General features: G+C 42.9%; 1 protein-coding gene across 2 annotated transcripts in view; it reads left to right on the plus strand.

Annotated features, from left to right (window-relative positions):
• The window catches only part of TTC27 (tetratricopeptide repeat domain 27), a 370180-nt gene that overhangs the window by 50827 nt on the left and 305770 nt on the right, over positions 1-13583 (plus strand). For both annotated transcript variants that reach the window (XM_044290184.1, XM_044290186.1), the window contains 2 exons: positions 3735-3875; positions 11875-11977. In XM_044290184.1, the coding sequence (XP_044146119.1) occupies positions 3735-3875; positions 11875-11977 (244 nt within the window). The remainder of the gene's footprint in view (positions 1-3734; positions 3876-11874; positions 11978-13583) is intronic.

Genomic DNA, 13583 nt, shown 5'->3' on the forward strand with positions numbered 1-13583 from the left:
TAGAGGCATCACTCATATTTTATAGGATGAGACAACCAGAGCTGGGTCTTCCCTCTGAAAACCTATTTTTATTTGGCTGTGTTGATGCCGCAAGGCAATCGGCTGGGAAAAGAGAGGAGAGATGGCTTTAGGAAAGCTGAGTACAGAGAAGTCTTAATACTCTCCAGTTGTTTTCAGATTAAAAAACAGTACTGCTTTCCAGTGATTCCGCTAGCATTCTCATTCTGAAATGTGGCCGGCCTTTCCTAGAGAAACCAATCACACTAGTTTTTCTATCATTTTACCACATTTCACGCTTGTTTCAGATTCACGGAAAATAAAGAAAAGCACATATATGCTTAATAAATAAACATCTGCAGATTACACTACCTTCATGGTAATCCTCCATCAATTTGAAGACACTATCCAGTTTCTTGACTGTGCAGCCAAGGTAGGACTGGTGGGAGCTAAATACCCCTTTTCCCTTCGGCATATGTTCTGATTCACTGCTTCAGAGTGGATTCGGAAGAAGTGGAGTAAAGTAACATTGGAAGGAGCGCATACATTGCATATGTCTCATGGTCTTCACCATCTTGGGACCTACGTTGCCTCCAGCATCCACCTTCTGGCTCCTTGCATCTTCATTCACCTAGTCATCCTCTTTCAACATAGGTTGCCCGCCCAGGCCAGTTACTCACTTGCCATATAGGCTGTTTATGCACTGCTCATTTCTGCAACTCGAACGCTTGGAAAAATAGGGGTCCTGTGAGTCGGCATTCCTATACATCCAAAGAGAGGGTTTCAGGCATGTGGTTCTCTCAGTTGAAGGAGTTATTGATTTTGCTGGCTATAAATTTCTATTAGACTCCAGTGGACATGGCCACCTGTATGTGCTGCCTTCTTTCCTGTTTGGTTGTGATGAGGTTATGTGAGAGTTTGGTTACCTAACACATTTTTCCCAGAAGCCACCACCCTGGTGAGGACCGGGTAAAGAGCCCTCTGGTTCAAAAATCACATTTGGGGTCTATTCACACATCCGTAGTGTATTGCGGATCAGCAAATTGAAGATCTGCAAAACACCCGGCCGGCACCCCCGTAGAACTGCCTATTCTTGTCCGCAATTGCGGACAAGAATAGGACATGTTCTATTTTGTTCCGGAGCCGCAGAGCGAAAGTTCGGGGCTGCGCTCCAGAAATGCGGATGCGGACAGCACATGGAACTGAGCATGTGTATCCACCTCATTGAGGTGGACAGAGAAATATGGAAAAGAACAAACGGCAGATGGCAATATACAGATACATTTTATTGAATAACTTAGGGCTCTTTCACACTTGCGTTCTTTTGTTCCGGCATAGAGTTCCTTAGTTGGGGCTCTATGCTGGAAGAATCCTGATCAGTTTTATCCTAATGCATTCTGAATGGAGAGAAATCCTTCAGTTCAGGACCGGAACGTTTTTTGGCCGGAGAAAATACCGCAGCTTGCTGCGCTTTTTGCTCCGGCCAAAAATCCTGAACACTTGCCGAAAAGCCGGATCCGGAATTAATGCCCATTGAAAGGCATTAATCCGGATCCAGCCTTAAGCTAAACGTCGTTTCGGCGCATTACCGGATCCGACGTTTAGCTTTTTCTGAATGGTTACCATGGCTGCCAGGACGCTAAAGTCCTGGCAGCCATGGTAAAGTGTAGTGGGGAGCAGGGGAGCAGTATACTTACCGTCCGTGCGGCTCCCGGGGCGCCCCACGCGCATGGATGATGTGATCGCATGGACACGTCATCCATGCGCATGGGGCGCTCTGACGTCATTCTGGAGCGCCCCGGGAGCCGCACGGACGGTAAGTATACTGCTCCCCTGCTCCCCACTACTACTATGGCAACCATGACTTTAATAGCGGTCCTGGCTGCCATAGTAACACTGAACACATTTTGAAGACGGATCAGTCTTCAAATGCTTTCAGTTCACTTGCGGTGTTACGGATCCGGCGTGTAATTCCGGCAAATGGAGTACACGACAGATCCGGACAACGCAAGTGTGAAAGAGGCCTTAGCGGTAATGCAAAATTTTGAATTACATGCAATTATATTTTAAAAAAATAAGATCCAGGTGCGGTTTGAAAAATTTAGAATATTTTTTCGTGGGACAACCTTTAATGTGACTTTTTTTCTTAAACTGGAGGGTCCTCGCTTTTCATATAGACTGGCTTGATGTTTTGTTTTTTTCATGCGTTTTAGGCCTCATGCACACGACCGTTCCGTTTTTTGCGATCCGGAATTGAACGGGTGACGGCAATATAAATGCCTATTCTTGTCCGCAAAGCGCGGACAAGAATAGGACAGGTTATATTTTTTGTGTGGAACGGAGCCACGGATGCGGACCGCACACGGAGTGCTGTCCGCATCTTTTGCGGCCCCATTGAAGTGAATGGGTCCGCATCCGAGCCGCCAAAACGCCAGCTCGGATGCGGACCCAAACAACGGTTGTGTGCATGAGGCCTTATGCTGCTTCTTTAACCCAAATTGCCACTTGTGGGATGCTGCAGTCTGAAAATGCCAATGGCATATATTGCTATGAATACTGCCAGGATTGCAGTAACTAACAGCCGCTACTAGAGTGCAAATAATGAACTGTTCCTTTTTGGTATTGTATTTAAAATGCGTATCTGGCTGTGGTCTTTAAAATTATAGGTGCCCATCAGTTATTAAAGAGGACCTTTCACGGGTCCTAACATTACAATATTTTTGCCTGACAGGGCTTTATTAGGAGATGTCCGAGCACTTTTTCTTTTTCACATTGGCTGTTCCGTTCCCCCGCTGTGTCCCCCATTCACTTTTGCCACCCTGTATGCTAATTAGCAGCATTGGTACAGGGAGGAGGAGACGGCCGGGTTTCTCAATGGGCGTCTCCTTCTACCTGGCTATGACTATCTCCACTGCAATTGGGCAGCTCAGAGCCAGGGAGAAGGAGACGCCCCTTGAGAAAAGCTGCCGTCTCCTCTTTAAGCTTTTCGCTGTAGATTTATTTTTTTATTTTTTTCAGATTAGCAGCTGTGTATGTGTACTAGTCCATTATGGACTTTGTACATGGAGGTCACACATATCAAAGAACAGTGAAAAAAGGGGACATCCTAGAGGTCTACTTTAACTGTCATTGTGCATGGAAGTATAGATTTCATTGTTAAAAGGGTTGTCCAAATTTAAATAAAATGTAAAAAATTGTGAAGGTATTAAAAAAAATAAAAATAAACTATACTCACTATTTCGGACCCCTTTGCTCCTGTGCCTCCCCTGGCGGTCCAGAGCGGTCAGTTTACCCTCTGTGTTAGGATAGTTTCACACTAGCGGCAAGGAACTCTAGCAAGCTGTTCCGACGAGTGAACAGCCTGTCGGATCCGTGCTGCCGCTAGTGCACGCGTGCCCTCGGGCTACCGCTCCGGCCCCATTAACCATAATGTCATGTCGTAGTTTTATTCCGGCCGCCTCTCTGCATGTTTTCCGCGCTGCCGCCGAAACGCCGGCCCGCCCCCATTATAGTCAATACTGCCGGCACGGTAGTCCGGGGGAACGCCGTACTAGCGGGAGCACGGATCCGGCAGGCTGTTCACTCGCCGGAACAGCCTGCCGGAGTTCCTTGCTGCTAGTGTGAAAGTACCCTTACATGTATGATCTTGAAGCAATATCTAAATTCTTCACCAGAAGGTTTTTTTGCTGGGTTAATGTTCACATTCTTTAATCCTATGTATTAATGTTGTTTTCCAGGATAAAGCTCTGAGAGCTGCAATTCTGGGCACGCTTGTTCTTGATGGAGAATCAGTCTACAGCTTGACAGCCAATCCAATCTTCTTACTTCTGGCCAGAGTAATCCTTGTGAACCTCAGGAACAAGCTCATAGCATTCCAGGTAAGAAATGATCTGCGTCTGCTGATGTGCTCAGCATGGACACTTTCCTGTCACCTGTCCTTTCAGACATTCATCTAGCACGCCTACTATATCCTTCCTGCATATTGACTAATACATTTTGTTTTGTCTATATGAAGAAAATGTAAGACGTTTGCAAATATATTTGAGTTATTATGCCTATATCGTTACTGAAATTGAATCTGTCATGACCTGTAAGTAAAGGGCTAGATATCCGTACAGACGTAGTCCTACAGAGAGTTCTCCTGTCCTGAAACAAAACCGTTGGCAGCTACTGAATACTTTTTACTGTACAAATGTTATTATTCTTATGTGCTCTGTAAGGGAGAAGAACATCTAGGAGGTGTACATTTTAGGCACTATGATTAGCACTGGTACATAGGGTGTTATAGGTGAACTTTAGTTGGCACATTTACACCATCATTAATTTAGGGAAGCTGTGAATGACCTTATTGTATTACCACTTTGGATGATGGTTTGGCCACCACCAGTATAAGTGCACTGTCATTGACAATATTACTGCCCCTTGTGGCTATATCTCTATAAAGCAGGATTATAGATTCTATGTGGCTGGTACTATTACAGGGGTACATTGGGATTAAAATGGGGTCAACGAAACTATTGTGTGTGGACGTGGCTGACACCATTACATGGACATGGAACCGCCAGTTCTAATTTGGTTGGTATTATCTTGTACTGTTAGTTGCTATAATTTTAGTACTGTATAGCACGTTATGGTTTGTACCATATGATTACATTGTTTGAAACATTGCTAGATACTCTTTGATAGTGTTATTTGGTTATGATAAAAGGCTACGTACACCTTTTTGGAAGCAATTTTTTATGACTGCATGTTACACTTTTTTTTTTTTTTTTTATTGGCTTTTTTTTTTTTATATCGACCTGTTTTATCTCTAAACTATTGAGAAGTCATAAACACTTATTTCAGCCACATTCCTATCAGTAAGATAAGAACTGACCTATAATGAGTGTTTATAAGGTCAGAGAGCAGAGATAAGGAGTCAGTCTGCTCCTCAGATGACGGAATATAAAGAAAATCTAAAGCGTTCTACTAGAGCATGTCAGCTCTATACAGAAAAAAAGGACACCATATTTTTTATAAAAAACAATTAACCAAATTTTTTTTTTAGCTCAAAATGAGTACAAGGCAATAATAAAACGAATTGCCCCCCAAAGGTGTACGTAGCCATTAAGAGGATTCTGTATAGCATTGCTTCTAGAGGAGAAAAGCTCTGTACTTACATTGTCCTACCACAATTGTTTCAAAGAACTGACAGAGAACAGTCATTGCATGCTCCTTCCCTATATGCCATGTTATGAAATCGGAGGTGTATAGAGGGTTCAGTAAACCCCATTATATTCTTCCCCTTTTAAAAAACTAAGCTGTTATATGGTCATGTCTACGAGACCACAAGGTGAGCTTTTCTTCCTGTAGGAGAAAAAAATAAAATAAAGGAGAGAAAAAAAGACGTTCAAATTATTAATTACTTGTAGAAACAGTAAAGAAAAATAAATGATATGATATTTTGGCCAAATTGGTTTCTACTTGTACTACTAACCTAATAAAAGTAAATGCATTTTTCACTGTTGTATTACTGTGGGCATTACCTAAGTATTCGTAACGGTGAAATTTTTTGATCTTGGATCATTGTGGCCGTGTAAGAAACGTTCTAATGGGTGTAGCCATACGTGTAGTACAGTCCATTTAACACGGAAGCAATGTCTTGCTTTTACTTAAAAGTAAAATCACAAAGACCAAGAAAGCGGCAAACGAGCTTGAATCTTGTGATGACAGATTTCCATTTTCATTCATCTGTTCACAGACCAGCCATTTGTATCAAACAGCAGGGAAATAATCTTTATTTAATGTGGAAAAAGGCTTGCTTACTAAGGTGCAAAATCCCTCATGAGCCTGGCACATTCTGTATTTAAAGGGAACCTGTCACCTCCGGCAAGCCCTATAAAGTTTAGTAATACAAATCATTGGTATGGATCTGTACATGTATGTTGATACACCCCCCCCCGTCCCCACGCTGTGCATGTGCAAACCGGCCATGGAATGCATTGAGAGGACTCCTGTGCATGAGCACATAATGGAGAGGACTCCAGGAGAAGTCTTCTGTATGCAGTCCACAGCCAGTTTGTTGGTGTGTGGGGAGTATCAACATATAAATGACCTGGAGTCAGGTGATCTATACTGATCACTGTACTTTGTAGGGTGTGTCCCTTTAAAATGCCGCCACTGGAGAGTTTCTCTTCTCTTCATTAGAGTATATCTGCTGCAAACTGCTGAAATAAAACAATGCGTTTTAAAAGATGGAAAGTTAAGATTTTGGACGCGCTTTTAAGCTATTTATAAAGAAAAGAACTGACCCTTTTTTTCAAGGGGGTGTCCGCCCCTGGTTAGAATTGCTTACTTTCACCTCACGTTCTTGCCCTACGTTTAACATATAATTTGGGGGGGGGAAAAAGGATGCAAATGCATAGTACACAGATTTTTTTTTTATACTAGAACTCTATAGTGACAGATGCCTTTGTATGTAATCCCTCTGAGGCATCCGTTTAACATATACGTGAATTGTAAGATAAAAACGTGATGTGGATCCAGCCTTAGAATGGCAGCAGGATCAACTCTATTAAAGGGATTACCCTTGAAAAGATATGTCTGACGTTTCCTCAGGGTAGGTCATTAATATCAGATCTGCGGGGTTGCGACACCCGGGGCCCCCGCAGATCGGCTGTTAGAAGAGGCCTTGCGCACTGCAGCCTCTTTACTGTAAATCGGTCACATGGCCTAATTGCTACTCAGCCCCATTCAAGTCAATAGGGCTAATCTGTAATGCCAAACATTAACACTGTACAATGTACGGCACTGTCCTTGGAAAGCTGCCGGATGCCTGCATCATAGATTACACTGTCAGTGCCTAAACAGTACGGGCTCATTCACATAACCGTAGGCCATCCGTGCCTTTATTGCGAACCACAAACAGCAGTTGACTTGAATGGATCCGCAGTCCACAAGATATGGTGCGGGACGGAGGCATGGATTGGAAGTCTACAGAAGCACTATGAAGTGCTTGGCTTTGTTTGGGTGGAAATTTACATCATTGGCACGTTCAAATAAAAGAAAGCATATGCTCCTCTCTGATCCCCAGCCACTCCCTTTTCAACACTATGTGGGTCCCCCGCCAGTCTCTACTTTTTATTCCCTATAGACACAGAAAATGCAACCTCACAACTAATTGTGTCCAGAGGGACCGGGAAGTAGAGGCAGGCGGGGGACTTGGAAGCTTTTGGAATGGAAGTGACAGGGGATTAATGAGGTGAGTATGACGTCTTATAATTTTTAAGCAATTATAGTCCTTTTTTTTTTTTTTTTAAACTTATCAGAGGACCACTTTATATGTGATAATTAAGCCGAAGGTAACAATCGAGGTTTCTATAGCAGTGCTTAAAAGAAGTGTGTCCGCAGTTTGAACGCTATGACCTCACAGCAAAATGGGTCTCCAAACACCTTTTAATCAAAGAAGGAAAACATAAGAACATAAATGGTTCTTATGATTGGATGAATGAATCTTTAGAGCTCATGTGACGTTCACACAGGTACAGGACTGATTACGTGTACTGTGCAGGTAACAGAGTTGTCTTGTAATGGGCCGTACACCCATGTATCCATCACATTACCAGGACTAGTGTTAAGCGAACTTGTGTTTTAAGTTCGGCGTCTAAAGTTCGAGTTCAGGTTATCGAAGTATCCCGTTATGGATTCTAAATTCCGTTATGGTCCGTGGTAGCGGAATCCATAATGGGATACTTTGATAACCTGAACCCGAACTTTAGACGCCGAACTTAACACACAAGTTCGCTCAACACTATCCAGGACGTATTGAATGACAGCAAGCAAAGGTCTTGAAAACCATAAAGAGGTGATACAGAATGCTGGAACTTTTCATTATACATAGAATAACCGTTGTTTGCTAAAAATGTATTACCCCTTTAAGTGTTTTTTTTATAGTTTGGGCAGCTGTGAAGGCCTTTAGATTCCTTGCTTGATGGGTTTGATGATTGTCATTTTCTCATGAATTGGTATTCGGATATAAAAAAAATTCTGCCAACTTGTGCTCTTAAGCTGACCTAGAGATTAGATCTCAGATTGTCCGATATTTTGTCATTTTGAGTTCATTGGCTACCAGTTTTATATTCCCAAAGGCCATACAGTAAAGCAGCAGCATGCAAGGATCCGAGTGATACTGGTAGCCCATCATATTAAACGCCTATCTCTTGTCACTTCCATCACGCCTTGTCAGAGTGGTATCACCACACCTTGTAATATCCGTTTGTTGTGACACCGCTCTCTTGTGTGTTGACCTGCTTTAAGTAAAGAGTGTCAGCTTGTAATTTTGTGATTTTCCCTTCAAACCAAAATCCCTCTGTCTACTGTCCTTGGAGTACTCCAGGAGAATACCAATGATTGTCTGCTCGTATTGAGCATTTTCAAACACTTTAATTTTCTGCTCATGACTGTGTGGCCTCAGGCAAGTCTAAAAAATAATAAAAAAATATGAATATAAAAGATTCTCTGTTGTTTAAAGTGTAAATTGCATTTTGGGAGTGTTGGTCTTTGTAGAATGCCGGCTGGATTTCTTCAAATTGTGATATACTGTTTAAATAATGCGGCTAGAGAAGAAAGGCTATAATCTAATGGATTGTACTTTATTTCACACTAATACATAGTTTACTTCTTGTATTCATGTGCAATTTATATGCATTTACTTGATGTGATTATCTTTGATCTGCTAAATGACACTGCTTATTTTTCTTGTATTATTTTTATAGAGTAAGGCCTCATGCACACAACTGTGGTGTGTTTTGCAGTCCGCAAAACACGGAAGCCGCCCGTGTGCCTTCGGTAATTTGATGAACGGAACAGACGGCCCATTGTAGAAATGCCTATTCTTGTCCGCAAAACGTACAAGAATAGGACAGGTTATATATTTTTTTTTTTTGCGGGGCTACAGAACGAAGCAACGGACACGGACAGCACATTGTCTGTGAATGGGTCCGCATCCGAGCCGCAAAAACTGCGGCTTGGATGCGGACTAAAACAACGGTCGTGTGCATGAGCCCTAAGTCCAGATATAGGGCCAGATTTATCATTACACTTACATCTTACTCCACTTTTACATATAATGGTCCTTTAATACTGTGATAAATGTGGTTTGACGGTAGAGGTTTATCCTTCAGTAAGCGGCTTTACAAAAGTCGCATGTCTTTACGAAAAAGTTGCATATTCTATTAAAAAGTCGCATAAGATAAGCATGGTCCTCACTGGAGTGAAATCGCACAATTTTTTGCGACTTTTTAAAATTGTTGCAATAGTAAATCTGTCTAGAGATTCATTTGCATAAGAAAACACGCCCACTTTCAGAAAACTGGCGAGCATAGCGCAGAGCCAATAAAAGTTGCAAATGTTTGCGCAGTTTTAGCGATTGCGCAAAAATTTGCGATTTTTTTCACTCTATTATTTTGACTTGAGCTAATGATAAAGCTGGCCCATAATTTTTTCCTACTTGTCCCTGTAGTCTTTTTAAGATGTCCCTGTACAATTGGCACATTGAGTTTCGGCAACTTTGTTGGATTGACTATTTGTACTGCCATATATGCTCTGCCCCATGCATAAGTCTTAAGGATATGTGAAATCTGAATCCATAGTCTTGTGTTTCTACTGTAAATTACTGTTTCACATTAAGCAGGCAATATAGTTTATCAAATATGGCACAAGTTCGATACCACTAAGTAACTATCATATTTGATGGAAAAAATAGCGCTGCATGTAAGCAGTGACCGACACCTCAATTGGTCCCAACGGACCCCATTATAGGTTAGTGAGATCTGTCAGTCACTGTTAGTGTTTGTCGCGTGATGGATCTGGCACTGCATCATTGTTCTCACCTGATGTGGTGTAGTTTGCGCAGTGGGGCAGGTTTTGAGAGGTATTGTCCATTGGCATTGGTGCAGCAGAGAAAGAAAGACAGATGGAGTAGGGTTATAGAGCTAGTGCAGCAGAGTTAGGCTACTTTCACCCTGCCGTTTCTGGGTCCGCCTGTGAGATCCGTTTCAAGGCTCTCACAAGCGGCCCTAAACGGATCAGTTTAGCCCCAATGCATTCTGAATGGATAAGGATCCGTTCAGAATGCATCAGTTTGCCTCCATTCAGCCTCCATTCCGCTCTGGAGGCGGACACCAAAACGCTGCTTGCAGCGTTTTGATGTCCGTCTGACAAAACGGAGCCAAACGGATCCGTCCTGACTTACAATGTAAGTCAATGGGGATGGATCCGTTTTTACTGACACAATATGGTGCAATTGAAAACTGATCCGCCTCCCATTGACTTTCAATATAAGTCAAAACTGATCCGTTTGCATTTTTTGTTCATTGTAATGCAAACGGATACAAGCGTTTGCATTATAGGTGTGGATCAGTCTGTGCAGATACCAGACGGATCTGCACCTAACGCAGGTGTGAAAGTAGCCTTAGAGAACAAGTTTAGTGGAGTGGGTGTTCCGGTATAGAGGAATTGTGGAGCCGATGCAGCAGGGCTGGAGATCCTATGGTGTTGAGTTGTACGGAAGACAGATTCCAGAGTTGTAGCAGAGTAAAACTGTCTGTTGATATAGCAGGCTTGTAGCAGAGTAGAACTGGTGGCCGGTGTATAGCAGAGAAAACCTGATGGCTGGTCTAGCAGCATTGTAGTAGTGAAAAATTGTTGGCCAGCGTAATGGAGTTGTAGCAGTGTACAAATGATGACCAGTGTAGCAGGAGTATCTTGAGGCTGTTCTTACAGAGTGGTAGCAGAGTTGAGGAGGCTGTACTGCCGCCTGATAAGTGGTGGAGCTGCTGGATACTATGAAGAGCATGTTGTGTATCTTAGGCAGTTTGTGGGTAGCTACTATCTTGTTGTAAACCCACATCTCCAAACTGAGTAAAGAAAAGGTAGTAAGACTAGTTTCCATATGTCCTGGTTGGTCAACGTTTCCTCCATGTATTCCAGACAGGAACGGCCATTGTAGCTAATGGCGCCCTACACCATGACACCTGGTGTCTTCGTAGTATGCACAATGCCAGTAGACGCTCTCCAGCCCTTCTGTGAACTCTGATTCGGCATCATTAGTACCAAGGCAGAACCTGCTTTCATCACTGAACACTGCTGTTTGCCATTCATGCCTCCAATGGACACGGCACATGTGCAGACACTCTTGAAAAAGATGAAAGGTCAGTGACAAACGAGCTAGTGGAGAGCGTGAATGCAGTCCTGCTTTGAGTACTCAGTTTCTTCTGGTCGGGGTGATCATTGCAGGGGCTATTACAGAGGCAGTTTGTGGTAATGTGGCTGTCCTTACAGCAGCTCTTCTATCTTGCTATCCATCTGTCTATCTTGACATCCAGAACCCTCTCTATATGTGTGAGTGCCCTCCTCTGACCACTGTTGTCACCAGTGGTGTGCTACGAAAAATTCTCGTCCAACTCTTTCTGAGATTTGACGGATGGACCCGTTTCATAATCTGTTAATTGCACAAATGCCTTCGTCTGGCAAGCATTGTGAACATTTTAACAACACCCAAGCAACAGTTCTGTAAGAGAGAAGACTGAACATAGTGCTGTCAGAAAAACAGTGATACCAGACAAAAATAGTCTTTGGAGCATCTATACAGTATGTAAATTATGGATCTTGGAACTGTGAACACTACATGTGACACCCTACAGCATACACCCTACGGCTTTTTATCTTAACTTTCTCTAGGTGTTCTTTTTCCATTTTCTGGTACTGTATTTACCATCTGTCATTGTACCTGTCTTTATATGCACATATATTTTATTACTACAGCTTTTTTTCTTGTTATGCCCTTACATTTTGCACATTTTGGGTCATCATTAACAATGCATCCATCTCTCCTTTCAGATGTTACCTTGGTGGACCCTAAGATGTGTGAATATTCACCAACAGCTGTTGGAGGAGCGTTCTCCTGAGTTGTTCTCCATTGCACAGACCAGCATGGATGGAGGTTAGTACTTTGCCTGGCACTCCATATGATTGCCAAAGGATGACATAAGTTTTTTATTTAAGCTTGAAACCTAGTGTAACTCTTTTCTATTTTACAAAAATGCAGACAAAATAGTTGGTTCAACCAGTTATTTACTCATATTTATGCTTCACAAATATGAGGATATAGCACTTTCTAAATAATCTGTATGCTGGATGCATGTTACTGTTGAGGCAGAATCAATTCTCTGTATGAACTCTCACCAGTAGAACAAGTAGCAATATCAGGGCTTCCAAGATCCGATGCAAAAAAAAATGGCTTTATTCCTTATATGTGTGAAACATTTTGGCTCTGCAATGAGCTTTTCTCAAGATTCAGTTTAGGTGTATGTATTGTATACATACAACATTTCTCATGTGTCACATAGTAACATTTGTGGATCCGTGCTCTGTTGTCTTCCACTACCTATAAAAATACTGAATTATCTGATCTAGCCATAGTATTAGCTTGAATTTGGAGCTCAGTCAAATACATTTTAGTTTTTCATTTAAAGAGGACCTTTCATAGTTTATTAATTGAGATACATACCTTTACTTACTGATGCTGCCACCCTGCCTGATTTATTTATTTATTTTAAATATCGCTCCTGCACCCCGCTGTGTTCCCCGTAGTTTTCCTGTTTAGTATGCTAATACTAAGCATCAATACAGGGAGGAGGAGACGCCATTTTTTTTATTTTTTTTTATGGGCGTCTCCTTCTCCCTGGCTGTGCCTCGTTCCAATCACAGCGGAGAGCGTCACAGCCAATGAGAAGGAGACGCCCATTGAGAAACCCTGGAGTCTACTCCTCACTGTACCGATGCTCAGTATTTGCATACTGAGCGGGAAAACTACGGGGGAACACAGCGGGGCGCGGTAGCGATATTTTAAAATATCAGGCAGGGTGGCAGCAAGTAAAGGTATTTAGCTCAATTAATAAAAAACAATGAAAGGTCCTCTTTAAATAAAGCTTAAAGTTGTTTACCCACTTAGCACATTGATATTATATCACCAGCTTATGACATTACTGTCACAGTGGGGAGTGGGGGGAAACTCCACACCGTACAATGTAGGTTGGCGGGATATGCCACGAGGCCTGGAAACAGGAATAAAGAGAGCAGGTCACATTCTAACACATCCCTAAATCCTAGCCCTGACCTCTTAAAGGGGTTGTCCGGGTTCAGAGCTGAACCCGGACATACCCTTATTTTCACCCTGGCAGCCCTCCTGAGCCTGGCATCGGAGCATCTCATGCTCCGATGCGCTCCCGTGCCCTGCGCTAGATCGCGCAGGGCACAGGCTCTTGTGTTTTCAATAACACACTGCCGGGCGGTAACTTCCGCCCAGCAGTGTGTTCGGTGACGTCACCGGCTCTGAGGGGTGGGCTTTAGCTCTGCCCTAGCCGTTTTACTGGCTAGGGCAGAGCCAAATCCCGCCCATCAGTGCCGGTGACGTCACCGGGCTGCCTGTCAGCCCCATAGAGAGCCCGGTATGTCACCGGAACTCAGAAAAATGCCTTTGCCCTGCGCGATTTAGCGCAGGGCAAAGGAGAGCATCGGAGCATGGTAAAGGTATTTAGCTCAATTAA

Source organism: Bufo gargarizans, chromosome 4 (genome assembly GCF_014858855.1).
Source record: "Bufo gargarizans isolate SCDJY-AF-19 chromosome 4, ASM1485885v1, whole genome shotgun sequence".
Taxonomy (NCBI): domain Eukaryota; kingdom Metazoa; phylum Chordata; class Amphibia; order Anura; family Bufonidae; genus Bufo; species Bufo gargarizans.